This window comes from Trichomycterus rosablanca, chromosome 5, assembly GCF_030014385.1.
Source record: "Trichomycterus rosablanca isolate fTriRos1 chromosome 5, fTriRos1.hap1, whole genome shotgun sequence".
Taxonomy (NCBI): Eukaryota; Metazoa; Chordata; class Actinopteri; order Siluriformes; family Trichomycteridae; genus Trichomycterus; species Trichomycterus rosablanca.
The window spans coordinates 29,936,072-29,962,575 of NC_085992.1; the positions used below are offsets into that span (position 1 = coordinate 29,936,072).

General features: G+C 39.6%; 1 protein-coding gene across 1 annotated transcript in view; it reads right to left on the minus strand.

Annotated features, from left to right (window-relative positions):
• LOC134315046 (CUB and sushi domain-containing protein 1-like) overlaps window positions 1-26,504 on the minus strand; it is a 739,302-nt gene that overhangs the window by 300,016 nt on the left and 412,782 nt on the right. The window contains exons 4-6 of the mRNA XM_062995960.1: window positions 23,643-23,837; window positions 21,849-22,056; window positions 3,505-3,617 (exon numbers count right to left, since the gene is read on the minus strand). Coding sequence (XP_062852030.1) covers window positions 3,505-3,617; window positions 21,849-22,056; window positions 23,643-23,837 — 516 coding nt within the window. The remainder of the gene's footprint in view (window positions 1-3,504; window positions 3,618-21,848; window positions 22,057-23,642; window positions 23,838-26,504) is intronic.

The following is a 26,504-nucleotide window of genomic DNA, read 5'->3' on the forward strand; positions in this document are numbered from 1 at the left end:
GATACTAAATTGTCCATAACTGTGTTTGATATAACCTTGTGTGAAATGATAAACCTTGTGTAATGAGAAACTACCAGTCCTGTCATGAATGTAACCAGTGTAAAACATGACGTTAAAATCCTAATAAACAAACAAACATAAAGACTTGGTTTAATTATTTTGATGTGGTGTGGTGGAGGTCCTTTTGTGTCCTGTTGGACACCTTTGGAATTGATTGGAATGTTGAAGGCCTTTTTGACCTGACCTCACAAATGCTCTTTTTACTGAATAGGTGTAACAAAGATAACAGGCAAACACGTCTCAGCCTCAGAGCGTGCAAGGGTGTGCTTTCCCACACACCTAGACTGACATTGTGCAGCTTGTCAATCCAAGATCAATGTTTGTTTGTTTGTTTATTAGGATTTTAATGTCATGTTTTACACTTTGGTTACATTCATGACAGGAACGGTAGTTACTCATTACACAAGGTTCATTAGGTCACACAAGGTTATATCGAACACAGTCATGGACAATTTTGTATCTCTAATTTACTTCACTTGCATGTCTTTGGACTGTGGGAGGAAACCGGAGCACCCGGAGAAAACCCACACAGACACGGGGAGAAACTCCACACAGAATGGACCCGGACCGCCCCACCTGGGGATCGAACCCAGGACCTATTTGCTGTGCGGCGACCGTGCTGCCCCCAAGATCAATGATACTGTGGCTACAAAGCCATGAACTAAATAGGTAGAATTCCAAATAATAAATTTCCCAATTAATAAATACAAAGTGAAAAATAAATAACAGAGCAAAATATTATGTCTGCTACCTGCTACAGAGAAAAGTGGACAGATTGAGAATTGGATGCCATGATATAACAAGCTAGCCGCTCATGATAAACCAAGTTCTCAGAAAGAGGAGAGTGAAGAAAACTTTCTGCACCACCTGGTGCAGAATCCATTCCATGAGCACATCAGCGCTCATGAGTCACACGTGACTGTCATTAAGAGAATGACAGGCTGCCGGCCAAAATAGGATGCAAAGCAGGGCACAACTCTCCAATTGGTTGGATTGCTAAATTACAATGGGCGCAGTTTCTCACATACACATTTTAAAATCAAGTTGAAAGTTTGTCCATAAGGGTGTGGGCTGCAAAGAAAAAGAGCTTATTCTCATGATCTGGTCTTCATATTGCTTTGGTGTATACTCAGTGAGCTGAATGTGAGTGTTTTTCATAATAAATCGGCCCCAAAGGATACATGGACACACACACTGAATTCAGAATATACATTAAGACCCATTGGCTTCTTGCATTGATGTTGTGTATTTCTGCCATTTTACTTATGTGTACACTCGGTGACCCATAATAATGAGGTGAAAATTGGTTTTGAGTTCATTAAAAAAAAATCATATTCATAGACTTTGCTGTGGCATTTGTGTTTGCTTTAAGAGAATCCTGTTTGCTTTAATTTGAATTTATTGGACATAGTTTGGTAAGGCACAAACTTGGGACTAAAGGGGAAAAAAATCCTAAAAAAACAAGCTGTAAAGTCCAAGTCTGTAAATCTGCACAATTAAATTATGGCAATGTATAGATCAAAGCAAGTCTATTAAATATCTGAGGCTTTGAGGGTTCTCAGGACCATAGTGACTCCAATAATTTTGAAAAGGAAGAAGCTTGGCACAGCCTTGAATCTTTAAAAAGCCCTTTGGCAGTAAGGAATATGAAAAAAGGACCCAATGGACACTTAAAATGGGCACCCAAAGTTCTGTAAAGATATAGAGGAACCTGTTGGATTGCCAACCATATCTGCAGCACTCAGTATAGCCGACATACAAAAGCCTCTGTTAGGAAAAGGCACATGACAGTTTGCTTAGCGTTTGAATGTATGATATGTAAAGGACTCCAGCAATCTGGTCTGATAAAATAAAAATGTAACTTTCTGGCAAATTTATGCACTGCAGATCACCTGGCAAATACCTTCCCTATGTTGAAACATTAACAGGAAGACTTAAGAATTGAGGGACGTACAAATGCATCCAAAAACAGGAAAAACCTTCAAGAAAACCTGGCCCAGAGTACAAGCAAACTCAGACTTGTACAACAGGTCATCTTTAAACATAAAACAAGCAGAGCAAGTCTCGGAGCAAGTCTCTGAATGTCCTTGAGTGGCAAAACATCTATAGGGAGACCTAAAGGTGGCAGTTCACAGATGCTTGCCAAAAATTCTGACAAAGATTTAGAGGATCGATCATGAAAAATTGCAAAAACTCAAATTTAGATACACAAGACTTGAAGCTGTAATTGCTGCCAGAAAAACTTCAATTATGAATATGATTGATTTTGAATTGTTTTCTCTGTGTGGCATTTTTCCATCTCTGTGTGGCATTTTTCCATCAGTGGGCTTTAATAAAGTTAAAAGATTCAATAATGAGAAGGCAAATGATGTTTGTATACTGTTGATAAAAGATGTAAATCTTCCCAGTGCTTTCATGTTTCGTTTAAATCATTATTGTTACCCTTTTAAAGCAGAAGATTTGCATATGTGTGTAAGTAGAATGAATAGAAATAGAATGCCTTTATTTGTCATATTTACATTTACATTTTCGGCATTTGGCAGATGTTTTTATCCAAAGCGACTTACAGTACTGTGACAGAATATTGTCTAAGCAATTTCAGGTTAGGTGCCTTGCTCAAGGGCCTAACAGGGGCAACCTGGCAGTGGTGGGGTTTGAACCAGCAACCTTTTGATTACTAGTCCAGTACCCTAACCACTAGGCTACAACTTCCCTTTTTCATACATATACAGGTGTACAGTACAATGAAATTCATTCTTTGCATAAACCAACTTGTTTGGAAGCTGGGGTCAAAGCGCAGGGTCAGCCATTGTACAACACCCCTGGAGCAGAGAGGGTTAAGGGCCGAGGCATTGCAGAGCCAGGATTCAAACTCTCAACCTTTCGAATGATAGCCCAAAGCTCTACGCACTAGACTACCACTGTCCCACTAACTGTGCACTAACTCACTACCCAAGACGGGTGGAATTATTACATTTAGCCAAATTTTGTGTATAGCATGGCAGGTCCTGCCAGGCTCTCCCAGTACAAAGAGTTGTTGCATTTAGACATTTTATAGCCAAAGCATTGCTGGTGGTATGCAGTCGCTCACTGTTTAGTATAACCAATGCTGTTCCAGTAAATGATTTAACACGCCAGATGATATGCATTCGCCCACTACCCAAAACAGGCAAAGGTGTGAAATATATCCATGGTATTAATTAGGATAGCATGTAATGTGCAATGTTCTAATGCACAAGACAAGCATGTGTGTTAAATCTAGCATTGTTACATGCATAACACACCAGGAGAGGTTGGCCACTGCCAAAACAAGCAAATGGGGTTTTTTTTTTTCAAATGTGTAACCGCCAAATTACAGGTATTAATTGCCAAATAATGTGTGATCAACCTCTGCCCTGTTCCCCATGTGTGAGCCCAAAAAGAACCCCTCTTTCCCAGACTTACCTTGGTACTGGGCACTAAATCCTTCCCGTCGATGGTTGCTGTCAGATGTAAAATGTAGCCGCAGCCAATTCTTGCTGCTGATAACAGGTGATGGCAAATTCATGCCAGTGAGCCTGTGGGGAAAACCATGAAGGAAGGATGAGACACACACAAAAGATAACCCAGTTGAGCAAAATTTAATGCACAATGACAAGATAGAAATGAAACATATGGTTCAACATGAGGAAGGCAAATTAAACAGAAAATTTGCCCAGCTATGCATTTAAATTACAAGGTAAGATAAATTAGATGTTAGTGTTTTACCAGTGTTTAATTCTTGAAAAAGCCTTTTGTGTCCGTATGCAGCAATGTACAGTATATAAATGCAGTAATATATACACTGATGAGGCATAACATTATGACCACCTTTCTAATATTGTGTTGGTCCCCCTTTTGCTGCCAAAACAGCTCTGACCCGTTGAGGCCCCTGAAGGTGTGCTGTGGTATCTGACACCAAGATGTTAGCAGCAGATCCTTTAACTCCTGTAAGTTGCGAGGTGGGGCCTTCATGGATCAGACTTGTTTGTCCAGCACATCCCACAGATGCTCGATTGGATTGAGATCTGAGGAATTTGGACGTCGAGACCATTCCTGAACCATTTTTGCTTTGTGGCAGGGCGCATAATCCTGCTGAAAGAGGCCACAGCCATCAGGGAATAACGTTTCCATGAAAGGGTGTACATGGTCTACAACAATACTTAGGCTCAATGATGCACGTGGGGAGCGAAGGCTGGCCCGTGTGATCCGATCCAACAGACGAGCTACTGTAGCTCAAATTGCTGAAGAAGATAATGCTGGTTTTAATAGAAAGGTGTCAGAATACAAAGTGCATTGCAGTTTGATAGATACTGACCACTGCAGACCAGGAACACCCAACAAGAGCTGCAGTTTTGGAGACGCTGTGACCGAGTCGTCTAGCCATCACAATTTGGCCCTTGTCAGACTCGCTCAAATCCTTACGCTTGCTAATTTTTCCTGCTTCTAACACATCAAATTTGAGGATAAAATGTTCACTTCACTCTAATATATCCCACCTACTAACAGGTGGCGTGATGAAGAGATAATCAGTGTTATTCACTTCATCTGTCAGTGGTCATAACGTTATGCCTCGTTGGTGTATATTGTCCATGGGGCAATGACATGATTGCACGAATTTGTGTATATATAATATTCCAAAATATAAATGTATACAGTATATACGTATATACATATGAGCACGCAATCATGTCATTGGCCCATGGACACTTGTTGGACACAATTATTGCACTCTCATATCGTATTTTTAATTTTTTTTAAGTAATAATAAAATAAGAAAAATGAAAAATGGCCCAGCTGGTAGAAAGGGTGCTGCTCCCTGGGATTTGATCTTGCCTCTCACTTCCTAAAAACATGCCTGTAGAAATAAATAGCTACTCCAAACTGCCCCTAGTTGCAAGTAAGTAAGTGAGTAAATGTGTGTATTGCCCTAAGATGAATGGGAATCCTGTCCGATCTGTATTTCCACCTCTTGGTCATAGTGTGTCTAGGTGGTGCTAGTTTGTTTATTTTGTTTATTTATTAGGATTTTAACATCATGTTTTTACACTTTGGTTACATTCATGACAGGAACGGTAGTTTATCTTCACACAGGGTTAATCAGTTCACACAAGGTTATATCGAACACAGTCATGGACAATTTAGTATCTCCAATTCACCTTACTTGCATGTCTTTGGACTGTGGGAGGAGACCGGAGCACCCGGAGGAAACCCACGCGGACACGGGGAGAACATGCAAACTCCACACAGAAAGAACCTGGACCGCCCCACCTGGGGATCGAACACAGGACCTTCTTGCTGTGAGGCGACAGTGCTACCCACAGAATAAAAGTTTCACAGATACTTCCACCTACAGCCTTCCCCCTTTTTTTCTTTACTGTCACCAGGGTGCCTATTAAAACTTCTCTTTTGGTGGAACTTGGGGTGTATAAACCTTATCCCATGTAGTATGAGCTCATTTTGTGTGTTTGTTACCAGTTCATGGTGAGGGTTCTGCAGGAGCACACTGTAAGAAACAGCGACAGCAAGGGTATAAAACTATGGGGCGTCGTTTTGAGAGTAGTAACTGGCTCAAGCAATGCTTTGCTTCAACTCTTGCCCAAAGCCTTTATTTACTTGTTTGTTTGTTTGTTTTTTGTTCCAGCTAGAAAAGTGAAAACTATAAAACACACACAAAAAGTGTTGTCTGAACACTCAGTAAAACTTGACTGAGATTTCACAAGTCTGGACACCAGTATTGATTTTATAACAATGATGGTGTGTGCTGTAATACTCATAAATCCAAAATCTCATAGGTGTTCAACTGGGTTAATACTGGGTGACTGTGCAGGCCAAAAAAATAAAAAATAAAATAAAGAAATAAACTTCACATTAATCCATAGCAGCCAAACCCCCTTACTTTAAAGCTAGTGCACTCAGGCCTGTATAATTCCCTGTATGCTCTAAATGCATTCATGCTATTGTCAATCAATTATAAAAGTACAATAATTATATACCCAAATCAGTACAGATATACACCTCTGTATTTAGTTAGATGTTTTCTCATGCCATTTTGATCCAAAATCAATGTCAACTGGGTTTAACCATCTGAATATTTTTTTTGTCAAATATTTTCCCCCAATTTTCTCGCCTAATCTAGTCGTATCCAATTACCCCGATCACGTTACGCTTCACCTCTTCCGATACAGCCCTCCTCTACCCTCCACTGCTCACTGAGGAGCTTCGCAACTGACACTCGCTCCCTTCGACACGTGTGCAGTACCGACTGCATCTTTTCACCTGCACAAGGCGAGTTCATATGCCGATCAGCTTTGTGTACGGAGAGCCACACCCTGATCAGCATTATTCCTCAACTCTTCGCAGGCACCATCAATCAGCCAGCAGAGGTCATAATTGCACCATGAGGAACCCTGGTCCGGCTTGTAGCCGCCCAGCCCAGCCGGATGGCAGAGCTGAGATTCGATACGATGTATTCGAAATCACAGCTCTGGTGTGCTAGTGTATTTTACTGCTGCGCCACCTGGGTGGCCCATCTGAATAATTTTTTTATTTTAAAAAAATCAAATCAAATTTTATCTTTATCAATTTGACTAAATAAGGGGTCAAATTAGACCCATTTAGAATACTGAATTGTGGTCAGTATTCTGATTATCTGACTTTAAGTAGTGATTGGTATGCAATTCGAGCCTACTCAGCATGCAGCCTAGTTGGAATAGTTACTAAGTGGTAATATGAGAGTCTCAAAAATGTAACTGAATTTAAAGCACTTTATTTATTCTTATAGAAATGTAAAAAAAAATACACGCAATGCATTTTTAAATAGAAAACAACTAGCAGAAAGTTTTGGGGACAAAGTTCACTTTTTAATTCTCAACACCTTTTTTGCCAGCATCCAGGTAACAAGTACTTACCTTAAAAATAAAATAAAAAACATTCAGCTTGCTAGCTTAAAGCAGGTCTACAAAAACATAAAAGCTGGTAAGTAAACACGGCTCTAAGCTGTGTGCCGATGTTACCTATAGTAATGTGAATAAATATTTGCCTCCTTTCTGATTGCCCCTGTTATTGCATTTTGGTTAAGCTGATTAATTGTAGATTTACCAGCACATAGCTACATGTATGTCTGGGTCAAAATTATGCAGGCCATAGCATAAGACTTTTATCATTGTAATACTCATCAAACCATTCAGTGACACTTTGTACCTTCTGAACAGACAAAATCCATCATATAGATTAGGTGATTAGTCTTTGCATTGATCTTTACCGTATAGGGCACAAGTAAACCCAAACAGTGCCAAAAAACTGTGCCAAAAATAATAATATTTTTAATAATAATAATTTTGTATAATTATCTATATGCTCCAGTGCATTTATGTGATTGTCAATAATTTATACAAAATAAAATTATTTATCCATATCACTTTTATAAAATAAGACCCTTTTAGAAGACTGAATACTGAATTGCCAGTATTCTTACTTTCTGACTTTAGGTAGTGGTCGGTATGCAATTCGAGATGCAGTCTACTCAGCTCTAGTTGGAATAATTACAAGTGCTAATATCAGAGTCTCCAAAATGTCATTTAAATGTATTTTTAAATAGAAAACAACTGGCAGCTAGCAAATAATTTTTCTAGCAGGAAGTTTTGGTTGAAAAAATTAATGGCTGTGTCCGAAATTGCATACTCAAGCAGTACGTACAAAATTCGAGGCAGTGCGCACTGCTCGCCTGTAAAGCAATAAGCTCTTTCAGTACGCAAGTGTGCAGTCTGCATGCAACCTCGTACGTACTACGTCCGCCATCTTACGTGATGCACGACGTCACATCGCCTCAGTTATAACAATTTAAAATCAGACAAAATTCATTCTGTCATTCTCCACAAAACTACTCATAACGTTATTCAGGGTTGTACTTAATCATACCATTTTTGATCTTTGTCTTACATCTGTCTTCTTTGCTATGAATGCCTTTGCAGCTCCAGTTGAATTATGGGATAGATTATTGGAACGTTAGTGCGCATCATTTGCATACTCAAAAATGGCTGACCAGGCAGTCATCATCCGGGTACTTTTCGCATACTGTTTAACATATACTACGTATTCGGACATACTAACTGCTCTTGTGTACTGCTTTCGCGCACTGTTCGGTATGGAAGTATGCGATTTTGGACGCAGCTCATGTTTCGATTCTCAACTCCTTCTTTTGCCACCATCCATATATTTACACAAGGTGGCATTTTAGACAAGGCTGTTTACCTGCTGACATATTACTGTAAAGTGAAACCAGAGTACCTAAAGAAACGATTGTACATGTTGAGCCCTTGAGTAAGGCCCTTAACCCTCAATTGCTTAGACAATATACTGTCACAGTACTGTGAGTCGCTTTGGATAAAAGCGTCTGCCAAATGCCGAAAATGTAAATGTAAATACGTATTCACATTACTATAGGTAACATCAGCACACAGCTTAGAGCCGTGTTTACTTACCAGCTTTTAAGTTTTTGGAGACCTGCTTTAAGCTAGCAAGCTATTTTTTTTCTTTTTAAGGTAAGTCTCATAAATTATAAAATTTTAACTTTAATTATATTATTATTTTTTTGTATCTCAGGGGAACAACTATCACTGAGAGCCATCAGTGGAATCTTAAAGAAACACATTCAGATGAAACAAAATCACCAAAAATCTGGGTAATACATTACGGAAAAGAACCTAAAAATGTAAGAGCAAGACTGGTGAATGAAGATTATGAATAATTCAGCTTTTCTTGGTCCACATCTGTTGAACACTTCCTTTCAACTCAACACCTGTGTTAATTGAAACAGAGCCCATAGATCAGCATTTAGAATTCATTATTTTGTATTCTAAACTCCAAAAATATCCACAATTTATAGAACATTAATAAACTGCTATTTTTTTCTCTCTTCATGCTGTAAATAATACATAAAAAACTCAAGAACCAGTCAGATCATTTAGCTTCTATCCACAGTGTTCCAGCCGTGTGTTCACTATGTATCAGAACACGCACTGGTGAGGCAGATGGACAGAACATCAAAGTCTTGCATTAAGCATCAGCGACTTGCAATTAAAAGAGGGTGCTGTTCAAGGCCCCTCTATTTCTTACAGGAAAGTGAAGTTCAGTAGAGCATGAAGTGGCAGTTGGCATTGAAGTGGCAGTAGAGGGATGAGAGGGGAAAAAATGCACTTTTAAGAGGGGCATGCTATGGGGACAGTAAACTCATGACAGTGAGCTCAATCTGTTTGAAGATGCTGCGGCTCAGAGGAATAGCAACAGCAGAAAACATGTACTTTCATTCTCCAATTCATCCCAAATACAGAAGACAAAGTGGTAACGCTGATGTGATGCAGCTCTACTATAATCTTAAACAGAAATTTTGTAACTATTTATTTTATTTGTTAAAAGTGTGGGTGGCTCGGTGGGTAGCACTGTCGCCTCACATCAAGAAGGTCCTGGGTTCGATCCCCAGGTGGGGCGGTCCGGGTCCTTTCTGTGTGGAGTTTGCATGTTCTTCCCGTGTCTGCGTGGGTTTCCTCCAGGAGCTCCAGTTTTCTCCCACAGTCCAAAAACATGCAGTCAGGTTAACTGGAGACACTAAATTGCCCCACCACGACCCTAATTGGATAAGCGGTTAAGGAAGTGAGTGTTAAAACTGTGCTTCCGAATTAGTATACATACTATTCAACAGTTTATAGTCTATTTTTCTGCACTACACAATGTATAGAATTTAGTCCTGCAATATTACATTTGATACACATATTTTTTAACAGTCTTGTTCCATGAATAAATGTTATCAATATAAAACAACAATAAAAAAAAAATTTGAGCATGCCATGAATGTTTGGTAAATAGCAAGTTTTTAAATGTACAAATACTGTACTGCATTTCATTTTAAATTATTTATTTGATATATCCTGTATTAATATTATACAATGTCATTATCAATTGTTATGGAGTAAAGTTTATAGGGAAATGTAGTATAGTTGTGGTTAATTTCTTGTGTCTTATTAATAGTTTTATATTATTATTTTTATTATTATTATTTTTATTATCATTATTATTAGTATTATTATTATTAGTAGTAGTAGTAGTATTAATGATAATGATCATAATAATGACAATAATAAAAATAATAATAATAATTATTATTATTATTATTATCTGTATTGGTCGCTATTGCCGTCTGTGTGTGTTCTTGTGCCCTCCCACTGCCAAATGGATTGTCGATCCGCTTAGAGGCTTGCAGTTGTTTTGTATATCATCTGTTATAAATAGCGTTTAACTGTAAATAGCACCCCTCTGTTCGTTTCTTTTGACACCTGTACATACCATTCCGCACGTTAATATAAACTTTACAATTATATATGAGACTCTCTTTGTCCCGTTTGTTGTTTTTTTTCAGCTGAAAACATTTTAGAGACCTCATCTCAAATGTTATCACCTTTACCCTAGACCGGGTCGTAACAATACTTATAACTGAGGGAAATACACATTTATTTGAGACGTCCTTAATTAAAACCATTACTTAATGCATTTTTTAAGTAAGTTGAATAGTGCAACAGACATCAAATGTAGTGTGTTAAAATACCAGCTCTCAAACCACCAGGGTTCAATTACATTGTGTTAAAGTGAAATTCAATCAAAGCCCTTAACACTAATGAGTAAATGACAATAAAAAAGAAATAAAGAAAAAAGTTTTGATGGTGTCAATAACATTAGCATCGAGAACATTAGTGAAGCGATGAAAAGTGACTGAACCTAATGATAATGTTGTTTAGAATATGATCCAATTATATTTCAAAACCATAATGTTCTTTTTGTTTTGTTGGCCATCAGATGCGTTTGAAATGATGCCCAAGGCAGCTGTGGCTTTGGACAGTTTGAAAAAGCAAACATTCAAACTATACCATGTGGCTAAAAGGATGTAAACACCTGACCATGAGCTTGTTGGACATCCCATTTCCAAACCATGAGCATTTACACAGATTAGGCATAACATTATGACCACATTCATATATTGTGTTTGTCCCCCTTCTGCTGCCCCATACGCAACAAACTGTGCTGCACTGTGTATTCTGACACCTTTCTATCAGAACCAGCATTAACTTCTTCAGCAATTTGAGCTACAGTAGATCGTCTGTTGGATTGGACCACACTGGCCAGCCTTCGCTCCCCGCCCATGACCCTGTCGCCGGTTAACCACTGTTCCTTTCTTGGACCACTTTTGATAGATACTGACCACTGCAGACCGGGAACACCCCACAAGAGCTGCAGTTTTGCCAGGATGCCAATCCATCAAAGGACAACCCACAGTCAGAGAATCATTTACTTACTCAAACCTAGGGGCGATTTGAAGCAGGTACTAGAAAGAGATAAAAGGAAACCAAAACACCTGAAGGAAATCCACAGGAACATTTTTGACAGACAGTGACCAAGCCAGATCCTTATGACCAGTTTTGCCACAGTGCCATCTTGATAAAATGTAACAGAAAAATGATGATTCATTTATTCAGTCATTAGCTTATCTTTGGTAGGTATTTTGTCTTAAATAGGGTTCCTGTGGGTCAAGAGCCTATTAACTATTCACATTAATACAATTACTCACTCACTCCTAGGAGCAATTTAGCATCACTAATTTAGCATCACTAATTTAGCATCACTAATTCGCCAGCATGTTTTTGGAAAGTGGTAGGAAACCACATGCCTACAAAAAAAGAAAACCAATGAGCTGCACCTCAGTCATGTCTATTCCTACAACATTTACAATATTCTGTTTAGACACAACAAAAAAAGAACTCCTTGGCATGCACTTACTTAGCTTGTCATGTTTAGAGACAGAAGGCTTGCACTTATGATCCTAAGAACACTATGCCCACAGCTGATCTTTACAACTAGCACTGAGGCTTTGGTTTTCTTACAAAGATGACATATTAGAGAAGAATTTTATGTAATACAGCAAGAAACTATATCTGGAAAACAATGGACATTTAAACACAACAGCAGCCTTAAACATACAGCCAAAATAACTCAAGACACAGGATCTAGCATGACCTAGCCAATCTTGAATCCAATTGGAAGTGTTTTTTTTTTTTTTTTTTTGCATAGATGTCTCTCTTATGTTTTTACAGTGCAGTGTCAAAGCGTGAGAGTAATTCAGAGCACAATCAACTTGCCAAAACAACATGAATAACTGTTACACCAAATCTTCCTTAGGAATTGAATCACAGAGCTGTACTCTTATGTGTCTCAAGTTTCAATCATCTAACAGTGTCAGATTCATGAGGGAATCTTGTGAATAATAGTCCCACAAGATTTGCAATGTGTCAATATTCGCTATGAAAATGGTGTCAGGAGAAATACAATTGGCTCTAAGGGTTGAAAGCTTCCAAATTCAGTGTTTGGAGAAGGTTTGAGTTATTTCATCAAATCAAAAGCCAGATTTTTATTTATTTATTTATTTGTGTGTGCCATTATAATCCTAATAGATTATATTTCTGATAGAACAATTCTCAAATATAAATTGGTTTGCTTGTAAAGAACAGAAGCTAAGGTAAGCATTAATGATGTTTTTGTGTTTCTTTTGTGTTTGATGTTGGTGCGGGTCGTGGTGCCGCTATTTACCATATGCAATAAAAACAAAGCATTATCAAATATTAAACTTTTCAAGATTTTTGATGCTCATTTATCTAAGTAAAATGCTCAACATACATGTACTTGTGAGATTCAGCTCATTTGTTTGATATAAATAACTGTCAATATTGATACAAGATTGATACAACCTTGTAATATTACGTAATATTAATATTTATTAAGTATAAATACTGTAATTTATCAGAATGTACTTTTATAAAATTTTTATTCCCAAGACTCTAGATTGAGCATACAGAAATTACCTTAATTTGCCCATATATGGGACCACGGAAAGTATCATTTACCATGATGCTTTATCATAATAATAATTATTATTATTTAATAATTATTAATTATAATGCACGCACACAGAAATTGTGTGTTGCTGTACAGCAAAAAAATTAAATAAATCATAAAAAAAACTTCGCTGTACAGACATTTTGTGTCAAAGCAGTAGCGGTAAGAAAAATGACAGAGCATCGGGAGCATGAAATGTCACAACATTCTGTTCTTGTTTCATTGCATTCCCATGCTATTTAGTGATCGATTCCACTGCAATTGGTTTTCTTCAGCACAACTCTGCCTGACAAAAAAAGATGAGTGAGCTATGCAATGGTGCTGAGTTACTCCAGCACTACAGTAGTTAAAGAGTCACTGAGAGTCACAAAAAAAAAAAAAGGGTTTAATCCTCACCTCTAGTCACTGTCTCTTCTCTGTGTGGCCATGTAAGTGGTCTTTAGGTACTTCAGGTGCAGTGTGATAAAACTTTTAAGTACAGGGGGATGTCAAAAATCTGATACATATTAACATAAAACATTTGGGGGGTTTTAATATTCTAGGTGTGTGGACATCTAACTGTGAGTCTGTTGCTTTAAATAGTTACAGCAGTTAAACAAACTGCAATTGATTAATTGCTGCCTTTCTCTGTGACTGGCATACTATCATATACAGTGTATCACAAAAGTGAGTACACCCCTCACATTTCTGCAGATATTTAAGTATATCTTTTCATGGGACAACACTGACAAAATGACACTTTGACACAATGAAAAGTAGTCTGTGTGCAGCTTATATAACAGTGTAAATTTATTCTTCCCTCAAAATAACTCAATATACAGCCATTAATGTCTAAACCACCGGCAACAAAAGTGAGTACACCCCTTAGTGAAAGTTCCTGAAGTGTCAATATTTTGTGTGGCCACCATTATTTCCCAGAACTGCCTTAACTCTCCTGGGCATGGAGTTTACCAGAGCTTCACAGGTTGCCACTGGAATGCTTTTCCACTCCTCCATGACGACATCACGGAGCTGGCGGATATTCGAGACTTAGCGCTCCTCCACCTTCCGCTTGAGGATGCCCCAAAGATGTTCTATTGGGTTTAGGTCTGGAGACATGCTTGGCCAGTCCATCACCTTTACCCTCAGCCTCTTCAATAAAGCAGTGGTCGTCTTAGAGGTGTGTTTGGGGTCATTATCATGCTGGAACACTGCCCTGCGACCCAGTTTCCGGAGGGAGGGGATCATGCTCTGCTTCAGTATTTCACAGTACATATTGGAGTTCATGTGTCCCTCAATGAAATGTAACTCCCCAACACCTGCTGCACTCATGCAGCCCCAGACCATGGCATTCCCACCACCATGCTTGACTGTAGGCATGACACACTTATCTTTGTACTCCTCACCTGATTGCCACCACACATGCTTGAGACCATCTGAACCAAACAAATTAATCTTGGTCTCATCAGACCATAGGACATGGTTCCAGTAATCCATGACCTTTGTTGACATGTCTTCAGCAAACTGTTTGCGGGCTTTCTTGTGTAGAGACTTCAGAAGAGGCTTCCTTCTGGGGTGACAGCCATGCAGACCAATTTGATGTAGTGTGCGGCGTATGGTCTGAGCACTGACAGGCGGACCCCCCACCTTTTCAATCTCTGCAGCAATGCTGACAGCACTCCTGCGCCTATCTTTCAAAGACAGCAGTTGGATGTGACGCTGAGCACGTGCACTCAGCTTCTATGGACGACCAACGTGAGGTCTGTTCTGAGTGGACCCTGCTCTTTTAAAACGCTGGATGATCTTGGCCACTGTGCTGCAGCTCAGTTTCAGGGTGTTGGCAATCTTCTTGTAGCCTTGGCCATCTTCATGTAGCGCAACAATTCGTCTTTTAAGATCCTCAGAGAGTTCTTTGCCATGAGGTGCCATGTTGGAACTTTCAGTGACCAGTATGAGAGAGTGTGAGAGCTGTACTACTAAATTGAACACACCTGCTCCCTATGCACACCTGAGACCTAGTAACACTAATGAGTCACATGACATTTTGGAGGGAAAATGACAAGCAGTGCTCAATTTGGGCATTTAGGGGTGTAGTCTCTTAGGGGTGTACTCACTTTTGTTGCCGGTGGTTTAGACATTAATGGCTGTATATTGAGTTATTTTGAGGGAAGAATAAATTTACACTGTTATATAAGCTGCACACAGACTACTTTTCATTGTGTCAAAGTGTCATTTTGTCAGTGTTGTCCCATGAAAAGATATACCTAAATATCTGCAGAAATGTGAGGGGTGTACTCACTTTTGTGATACACTGTATATCAGCCATAACATTAAAACCACACAAAAAACACACAATGTCCGTTTTATCAGCTCCACCTACCATATAGAAGCACTGTGTAGTTCTACAATTACTGACTGTTGTACATCTGTCTCTCTACATACTTTTTTAGCCTGCTTTCACCCTGTTCTTTAATGGTCGGAACCTCCACAGGACCACCACAGAGCAGGTATTATTTAGGTGGTGGATCATTCTCAGCACTGCAGTGACACTGACATGGTGGTGGTGTGTTAGTGTGTGTTGTGCTGGTATGAGTGGATCAGACACAGCAGCGCTGCTGGAGTTTTTAAATACCGTGTACTGTGGGGGTCTTGACCATTGAGTATGTAGAGAAACAGATGGACTATAGTTAGTAATTGTAGAACTACAAAGTGCTTCTATATGGTAAGTGGAGCAGATAAAACAGACATTGTGTGTAGAAACAAGGAGGTGGTCATAATGTTATGCCTGATCGGTGTGTATATATATATATATATATAAGATATATATTAAGACAAATGACCCACCCACCCTCTGCGTCCACAATAACTCAGTTGCCCGAGTCGTTTTTTAGCTGCTTTAGACTTTCACATCATTTTGTCTAACCGATTGCTAGTGTAACCGAGCATCTTTATAATTTGCTTAGTTTATAAAGTAAGAAATGAGATAAGATAAGATAAGATAAGATAAGATAAGATAAGATAAGATAAGACTTTATTGATCCCGAAGGAAATTGTAGGAATAAATAAACTGTACATAGGCAAACTATTGGGAGCAAAATACTTTACTGGCTTGCTCTTTTGAGATGCAGCACAGACTACAGAGAGATGATCACGTGTGTAGAGAAGCACACTTTTCCTTCGACTGTGGAATCCCCAAAGGAACAAAATGCACTCAATATGTAAACACATACATCAAACCTTGTCAGCACACTACAACACAGTAAAGTCTGTTTCACTAGCTTAATTGCTGTATGATTGCTAGGACCACCTAATATTGCATATTGATCCTCATATGTCATACACTATGCGAATTAAAAATGTTAAATCGCTAAACACAAATCCTAAATTTTAAATTTCACAGCAGAGGCTCATTTAATGGGAAACGGCTCATTTTATTAGGTAGGGCCTTATATATGACTAACCCTATTTTTTATAAATAGGAACAACAACAATTAAATACTTGTTATCATTTGAAAAACAGAACTGATTGAGGGGAGTATGTGAGTACACTATTTGGACACCTGACCCATGGGGCTTAATGGACATGCAGTTTTAACATTAGGCATTAAATCTGAAATGCCCTCATGGACAAAATGATCTGTCTCACTATCAGTATTCCAGTTCATTCTATTGGTGTTCAATTAGGTCCATGCTCTGTGCAGGCCACTTGATTTTCTCCACACCAAACCCAGTCGTGCAGTAACAGGATATTAGTTTTCCCATCCTGTTGCCAGAAATATAGTATATATGGTACCATATTATTAGAAACTGAATGGGAAACTAATTTCCTGTTACTACACGACAGTGTTTGGTGTGGAGAAAATCAAGTGGCCTGCACAGAGCATGGAATAAATAGATACAATAAATAGGTACTGATGCTGAAGAAGAAAATAAAACAGCATTCTCAGCTGTGAGCATGGTATGCTTCAACATACCTTTGCTTTGGTCGCTGCTGGTGGGCAGGTCTGACGTTTGTTCAGGTTTACTTGTTTAGCTTTAGGTTTAACTGTTAAATGTGCTTTGTAAACCCATATGTGCTGGAACACAGTGGTTGCTCCCAAAGCACTAGTTGATGCCTCCTCTACTCCTAGCTCTTACATCTTTCAGCCTTCGATCTAAAAAACCGTTTGAAGTCAACCATCTTTAAGGACGCTTCATTTTTCTAAATGCACTCTAAGGAATTGAAAAGGTTGGAGGAAGGAAGCTTCTAGAGCGAGGATACATCCGCGTATCCTACGCAGAAGTCTTCTGCATCAGCATGTGATACTAATACATTCTTTTTTTTTTTTTTTATTATCTATTTTTCCCCACTTTTTTCCCTCAAATTTTCTCCACTATTCTAGCCATGTCCGATTACCCTGATTGCGTCCTCTATACTGGTTCGACCCTTCACCGCTGACTCAACTGACCTCCGGTACGCAATCAGTACAGACTGCATTTTTCACCTGCACGAGTCGACTTCATACACTAATGGACGCTGTGTACGGAGGGTCACAGCATTATTCCTCAGCCCTGTGCAGGCGCCATCAGTCAGCCAGCAGAGGCCGCAGTTGTACCAGTTATGAGGACCTATGATCTGACTCTCTACCCTCTAACCCTGAACAACAGCCAATCGTTGTTCATGCTGCCGCCCAACCCAGTCGGAAAGGTGAAGTTGAGATTCGATGCTATGCATTAGAACCCCAACTCTGGTGCACTAGCGTACCTTACCGCTGTGCCACCTGAGCGGCTACACTAATACATTGTTGCCACCCTCACACCTGGAGCACTTTGCAAGTGATTTCAGGACCAAATTAAGTGCTTTTGGGTTGATTACACTTTTATAAACACTTTACTTCAAGCTCCAATCCCCAACAAGGATGCTTGTTACCCCTAAAAGAAATCTATTAAAATATTTAATAAATTGCATTGTCATCTGACAGCATTCTAGCAGTGCGGCCACCAAAGTGGTCAATGAACTCACGTCTAGTTATTATGCAACTGCAGCTTTGCAGCAGGGTTTAATAGAGTCAAAGGGTTTTCTCTGAAGGTAGCGCCCTCATTCCATTCACACATTCATGGCAAGATGTGAGGCAGCAGGACACAAGATTGATTTTTCGCAAATCTGATTTCCATTTGACACCGATGCTCACTGGAGCCTGGGCTTTTGCTTAGACCACATTTCAGACAGCGCCTGCGAGCAGATTTAATTCCATTCATTTATTTGTTCATTTATTTATTTATTGTCTGTTTAACCACCACTTTGTCTTGGTCAGGGTCGTGGTCGGTCTCATTCATTGGGTGAAAGGCAGGAAACACCTCGGACAGGTCTCCGGTCCATCACAGAGCACACATACACACATTCAAACTTCAGTGCTTCATTTAGTCTTTCGACTTGTGGAAAAAAACTGGAGCACCCGCAGACACAGGGAGAACACAGTTAGGACCTTGGCCACACGGAGGGGGAATTGACCCTAAGCCCTTCTTGCTGTGAGCCCAGAGCATATCCCACTGCACCATGCTGCCTAGATCAAATTCCAGCCACATTTAAACACTCAGATGACACTCTGTCCAGAGCTATTAACTGACGCTGTCAAATTCTCAGCTTTGACACTTCTACCTGCACCCTTGGTCTCTGGCTGAAACCTGCAGCAACGCAACCCAAGCTCTGAATGTTTGTCTTTATAAAATAATATCTCAGGGGTTAGCACAGAACAAACAGCAAATATTTTTAATTTATTGTACAATGATCAGGCATAACATTATAGCCACCTTCCTAATCTTGTGTTGGTCCCCCTTTTGCTGCCAAAACAGCCCTGACCCGTCGATGCATGGACTCCACTAGACCCCTGAAGGTCTACTGTGGAATCTGGCACCAATATGTTAGCACCAGATCCTTAAACTTCTGTAAGTTGCCAGGCTGGGCCTCCATGGATCAAACTAGTTTGTCCAGCACATCCCACAGATGCTCGACTGGACTGAGATCTGGGGAATTTGGAGGCCAAGTCAACACCTCAAACTCGTTGTTGTGCTCCTCAAAACATTCCTGAACCATTTTTGCTTTTGTGGCTGGGCGCATTATCCTGCTGAAAGAGGCCACAGCCATCAGGGAATACCGTTTCCATGAAAGGGTGTACATCAGGCATGTCCAAAGTCCGGCCCGGATTTTATACAACCCGCGTCTTCTGTCTTAAATTACATTACTTGTGGCCTGCCAGCACAGTCAAACAGAAAAAAAATATATATTGTCGCTGTCTGATTAAAAACACTTTTAGCGGTTTTCAATTTTTTACATGTGTTGATTGTAGGTATAAATCTCTGTCTGTCCATAGCAGCGAATATCAAAATCACCAATGAAAAGATGAATGAAATCACGCAAGCTCTTTAACGAGTATTTCGATTGGCTGCTAGACCTGTCCATCAAACCGCTTATCTCCGCCTCCCCCTTCGCTATTGTTTGAGAAAGAAGTGAAACTCGTTTGCTGCGTGATGTTTCATCTCTGCAGTTTATTCAGGTTATTCAATCACATGGTTATATACATGATTTATATTTGTGATGTTTGTAGTTTTTTAAAAACACATTTGTATCTAATATTTATATGGACTAAGTGTTTACACGGACTGTTTATTAACATAATTGAACTTTTTTATAGCAGTAAATAACTTGATTTACAAAGTAAAGATATTGTCTGGTAACTTGATTGTTTCTGGTATTTATAGTTGTTTAAATGGTCATTTAGAACAGTATTTCCCAGTCTTGTTTCTGCACATTACAGTATTAAAAGTTTTCTTAATAGATCTATGAAATAATCGTATCTGTGTTTTGATGTTTTATTGATGCACAATATTAGATCAAAATATTTTGAAAAGCATGATTTTTGAGTTAGCCAGATAACTTAAGCACAGTGTCAAGGATTGTTCAATATGAACGTCTCCTCTTTTGTCTTATGGTTCTTTATGCCAGGAAATACTCCAAAGGCCATGCATTGTTATAGTTTAAACCCAAACCATGTTTGGCACCTGAATGTTTACATTTGGTTGTTGTACACTGTGTGACAATAAAATGATTAAATAACAGCATATTATATGCATATCATATATATATATATATATATTTTATATATATATATATATATATATTTCCCCTCTTTTCCCCCCATTTTTTATCCCCCAGTCTAGTTGTGTCCAATTACTCAGAATGCGTCCTCTATACTGATTCGACCCTTCACCGCTGACTGAGGACGCCTCTCAACTGACCCATCAGCATTATTCCTCAGCAGGCGCCATCAGTCAGCTAGCAGGGGCCGCAGTCGCACCAGTTATGGGGACCTATGATCCGACTTTCTTACCCTCTAACCCTGAACAACAGCCAATCGTTGTTCATACAGCTGCCCAGCCAGCCGGAAAGGCAGAACTGAGATTCGATACGATACTTTACCGCTGCGCCACCTGAGCGGCCTGCATATTTTATTGTTTAAAATAATGTCATCAGGGACTGTTGGCCCTCGGGCACTTTCACATTATCAAATCTGGCCCTCCTAGAAAAAAGTTTGGACACCCCTGGTGTACATGGTCTACCTTCGCTCCCCACGTGCATCAATAAGCCTTGGCCGCCCATGACCCTGTCGCCGGTTTACCACTGTTTCTTCCTTAGACCACTTTTGATAGATACTGACCACTGCAGACCGGGAACACCCCACAAAAGCTGAAGTTTTGGAGATGCTCTGACCCAGTCATCTAGCCATCACAATTTGGCATAAAGGCATGGTTTGACGAGTTATGTGGACGCTTTCTCATGGCTTGTACAAAAGCCTCTAACACAGTGAACCCCTCTGAGATGTATTGGAATGTTGATTGCAAACCAGGCATTTTTACCAATAGCAGTGCCATACGTCATAAATTATATATTGTATGAATGGGCACAAAGGCTTTCCACAAGAGTGGAGGCTGTTACAGCTGAAAAGAAGTAAAATGATTCCATATCAATGTCTTTTTTGGTATTATTTCATTAATTAATTGTTTATTTATTAGGTACTTCTGCTCACACAACTCAAGCAAGGCAAAGATGTAATAAAGAATTTATTTTAGCTCTAAACTAGTAAAACAATGCTATTCCAGGAGGAATATGTGATCTCAAGTGGGGTGCAAAAAGAGAAAACAAATATTTGAAAAAAATTAACTGTGACAGCACTTCATTGAGTTTGCCAAACCATGCACACTACCTCCATAATGCCACCTTTGATCATGAGTAAGGACGTTTTTTTTGGTTTGTTTTTTTCAGAGTGTAAAGCTAATTGAGTTCAGCTATAGCTGCTTCACAGAAATTCCTTCACCACACTAGCACTCACAATTGTTCTACATGGAAAATAAAGGAGTGTGAAGGGTGTTAAAGCCTGTTAAAATGTAGATGGATGTGCAGTGGTAAATTTTGAAAAAGCGGCCATCTGTTTGGCACTAGCAGTTAAAGAAAGGAGTAATATGTATGTGAAACAATCAACGAAATCAACAGAAATAGAAACTGACATCATTTATAGGAGCTAAAATAAGCCTTGTAAAAAATTAATAAATTAATAAATAGAAATAAAGCTCGTGGCACTGCGCCTAACTGCACCTCTGCTGTTAAACGAGCAGGCAATGTGCTTAATTGCACCTCTGCTGTTAAATGAGCAGGATTAGCCCTGTGTCTTCCTTTGTCAACAGCCAAACCTGGTTCTTTATCCACAGTTCCCCTTTTTTCAGACTGATTATAATCCTCTTAATGCATGGCACGTGCCAGAGATAAGAACTGATAACGCTGTTCTGTTCCCAGCGGCATTCACGCTCTGTTTACTTACCATATTGATGGAGCTTCTGTGCCGCTGATCTCCAGAAAGTCATATCTGTCCTCAAGCTGGAAGTCAGTGAACACCAGGGCTATGGTGTCTCCGGGTTCAGCCAAAATGCTCCACGTGCAGTCTGCATTGTTCTCATATTCCGAGGGAAAGTGAGGACTGGATATTGTCCCTGTTGTCCCTCTTAATGTGCCACCACATGTTCCTTCAGCTGAAAAAAAAAACAACAGTAAAGAATGTGACTGTTTTAGAGCATGTGTTCTTAAATAACCTACTAAAACATATATGAGTTTGTGAACGTCATGAAACTGCTGAAATAACTTCTTTATTGTTATAATAGATGGATATAACCTGCCCAGACTTATAGGAAATGAAAAGTTTCAGAGAAAAGTTTTAAAACCTCTCTGTGGTTTGAGTTTCTTACATTTACTTTGACTTTTATTTGATTGCAGACAGGATGAACCTGAGATATTTCATGTTTTGTTCTGGTCAACTTCATTTCATTTATTAATAAATGTTCATTTCTGCATTTCTGGCCTGCAACACATTCCAAAAAGAGTTGGGACAGTAAAGCATTTACCACTTTTGTAATGTTGCCATTCCTTTTCACCACACTTAAAAGACATTTTGGCACCGAGGAGACCAAGTGATTTAGTGTTTCAGCTTTTATTTTGTCCCATTCTTCCTCTAAACACATCTTAAGATGTGCAACAGTACGGGGTCGTCGTTGTCACATTTTTCGTTTCAAAATTCTCCACACATTCTCTATTGGAGACAGGTCAGGACTGCAGGCAGGCCAGTCCAGTACCCGTACCCTCTTCTTCCACAGCCATGCCTTTGTAATGTGTGCAGCATGTGGTTTTGCATTGTCTTGTTGAAAAATGCATGGACGTCCTTGGAAAAGATGACGTCCTGAAGGCAGCATATGTTGCTCTAAGATCTCAATGTACTTTTCTGCATTAATGCTGCCATCACAGAAGTGTAAATGACTTTTGCCAGGGGCACTGACACAGCCCCCATAACCATGACAGACCCTGGCTTTTGGACTTGTTGCTGATAACAGTCTGGATGGTCCTTTTTGTCTTTGGTCCAGAGCACACAGCAGCCATTTTTTTTCCCAAAAAAGACCTGGAATGCTGATTCATCTGACCACAATACACGTTTCAACTGTGTGATGGTCCATTCTAGATGCCTCGGAGCCCAGAGAAGTCTACGCCGCTTCTGGACATGGTTAACATAAGGCTACTTTTTTGCGTGTTAAGTGGCGTTTGTGCTTGTAACTCTGTATTGCAGTGCTTGACAAAGGTTTGCCAAAGTAATCCCTTGTCCATGTGGTTATATCAGCTATTGTTGAGTGGTGGTTCTTGATGTTCAGTGCCGTCTGAGGGATCAAAGATCACAGGCGTTCAGCTTAAACCTGCGGCCTTGGAGATCCGTTAAATCGAGGTTCCACTGTGTATAATCATACAACTCTGTACTGTTGCACATCTTAAGATATTTGCACCTCAAATATGTTTGCAGGAAGAATGGAACAAAATAAGTGTTGTGAGAATACCAACATTACGAAGTGGTAAATGCTTTACTATGCCAACTTTATTTGCAATTACCTAAAATACAGGAATGGATGTTTAATATTTGGCATTCACAAAAGGTTTTTTTTTCCTTATACAGACACATATTTATATTTCATAGGTTTTGCAAAACACTAGTTTAAGAATTTAGTGTATAAAGAAAGGACACTGTTATTTAAAATGAAATAAGGGCTTGGGTGTCAAAGCCACCACCTAAACATCTTACCTCTACAGAATGGTGCTGGAAAGTCCCACGATGCACCACTCCCTGGGCTCACAATGCACGTGAGAACAGCATGTCCCTCCAGAACATATCCCATCACGCAGCTGTAGCGGATTTTGTCCCCGACATTATACCTTGTCCCATGGATGATTCCTCTTGGTATTAATCCTGGATTTCCACATGTGTGGCTAGGCAGCACTAAAAAGTAAAACACAACAGGCACAGATAAGCATTCCTGACTGGGTTATGGTTGCTTGTGGGGGGTAATGAACAGCAGCATATGTTGTGGCATTCACTTTCTTCAGTTTGTTCTTCGTCTACTACCTAACTTCTAGCCACTTTGGGTCAGATCAGAGTCTCCTTTTATCTTTATACAGACAGAAAAGCCGAACTCTAGAGGTTTCCAGGCTCTAGGAGAATTCTTCTTAAGAATTCTTCACATCTGAGCCAGGTTCTATACTCTTAAATTGATAAAACCCACCTGAGATGTCACTTATTCCCTGCAATACTAAACCTTCACATAGTTTAGTGATACACAATCTTTATATATACTAAACTGATTTCAGGGGGTTATATATTGTCTAAGGGCTTAAAGGTCCCACACCAATAGCTGTTTCCGTTTTTGAATGACATTCACTGAGATTTCTACAGATTACCTGAATCTTTTCACAATATTATGTTATGTATAGAACAGGGATAGCAGAGGACTGAGAACTGCTTGTGACAATAAGACAGGCTGTTCCGACCGTCTTCAGCTACTCAAAGACCAGAAACAGAAAAGAGAAAGAACCCTCAGAACCACATAAGACAGGCAGTGCACTAGCGGCACCCTAACCTCACCAATTGGCAAAGCAATGATATGGATTTACTGACAGAGTCTGCTCCTGAAACGGGATATCAAGACATCTCTGGGACAATCTGCTCTCCCAGGGCGGTTCCTTTATTAGGCCCAAAAACTGGTTCCCAGAGTTCCCAGAAAGACATAATTATGCTGGCAAGACATGCCAGTGGAAAACCAGGCAACCAGGACTGACCAGCTTGGTATCATGGCAAAACACAGATGTACAAATATGCTGAAACAGGAAAAGGTTCTCCCAAAACTGTTGACCCAAAATTACAGCATGTAAAGATAAGGAGCTAACAACCAAGGCGGGAGAAGTAGTAATTGGTTGTGTCTGAGACAGGAGGAAGAAGATTTTCATAGGGTGATGATGTGAAAGCAGCATATATAGTATACTCCCCTTGTCCTTAAGGTAAAAAATGACCTACCTTTACTAAACCCCTAAAATAAGGGAGATTAATCACATTTAAAATCCAAATCTATTAGGTATAAAGAAACAACCTGTCATTTATCAAATACTTTATAAATATCTATGGTGACTCTACAAAAAGACAAATCTTAGGTTGACATATGAGTGAGAGGATCTTATCAGCTGATAATCACATTAGTGGGTCATTTCTAACCCTTAAGACAACCTTAAAGAGATTTTAGTTATTGGTTCTAGTAACGTAATGCTGCCATACTGTCTGACATAAATTTTTAGGACCACTTATGACAGCATATGACACATCTATTATTATGGAGGATTCAAGGAAAGCGTTACCAACCATTTAAATGTACCTTAATTTGCCCTGAAATACCACAGGTCAATTTTTCAAACATATGAATGTAAAAATAAACTGTACACATAAGGTCAGTAGTGCCTGTCCTGCATATAGTGCCTGTTCTGGATGTAAAGTGTGCTGTCATAGCATACTTTCCCCAGGGGCTGGGTCGGAGTGTGTTGCTGGCTCCAGTCAGAGAGGAAACAACTGTGTCAAAGACAGAAGTCCCCTGAAGGCAGACCAGCCTTGGGGACTAGTCTAGCTAACAGAAGCAGTGAAAAGGGAATCACTTTGCCAGCTCATTTTGGATTCAACTGAAAAATCAATAATCAAGTCACATGACTGTGGCATGTGTGGTATTTATTGACTATGTATGATTGTTATACTTGGCAAAAAAGCTTACATACATGCACACACACACAGACACCTAAATTAAGATCTGTGATTGCGTACCAGCTGTAAAGTAGCTGATAAAATTCTACAAAAGCATACCTTAATAACTAACTGTATCCTCTCAAACAACAGGCTTTTGGGACAATGCTTTGTGAATAGAGATGACACATGTTCAAGTTATGGATAATGCTATTTTTGAGGGAAAAGAAAAAAATCCAAACTGTGAAGCATGTTGGAGGGAGCATATTGCTTTGCTGACTCCTAATCTGGACAACTTGCAATCAATAAGCGGGCAATTGTGCTTTAGACCAGTTTATCAATGAAACAAAATGCATTGTTCATTCATTCATTCACTCATTATCTGTTTTGCAATTGCTTTACCCTGGTCAGGGTTGTGGTGGGTCCGATTTACTAGGCAAAAAGTATGAAACACCCCTGACAGGCCTTCAGTCTGTCACAGCGCAGATGGACTCACACACATACACATTCATACACTCACACAAAGGGCAATATTTAGTTGCACCAACTGGCCTGACTGCATGTCTTTGGACTTGTGGGAAGCAACCAGAGCACCTGGGAGAAACCCACACGCACACAGAGAGAACATGAGTGAGTGGCACAGTTTGAGTGGCACCGCAGAAATTATGCTAGCCTATTACCGCTAGGATCCAGGGTCGAATCTCCAGCAGTGCTATCGGCTGGTCAGGAGTGTACATACAGATATCATTGATCTGTCTGAGGGTATATGTTCCTGCATTAAGCCCAGTGATTCTGAGGAAGCTGCAAACCTGCCCAAGAAAATTGGGGGGTAAAACATGAAAAAAAGAATGAAAAAATAAAGAAGTTATATTAAAAAGTTTTCTACAT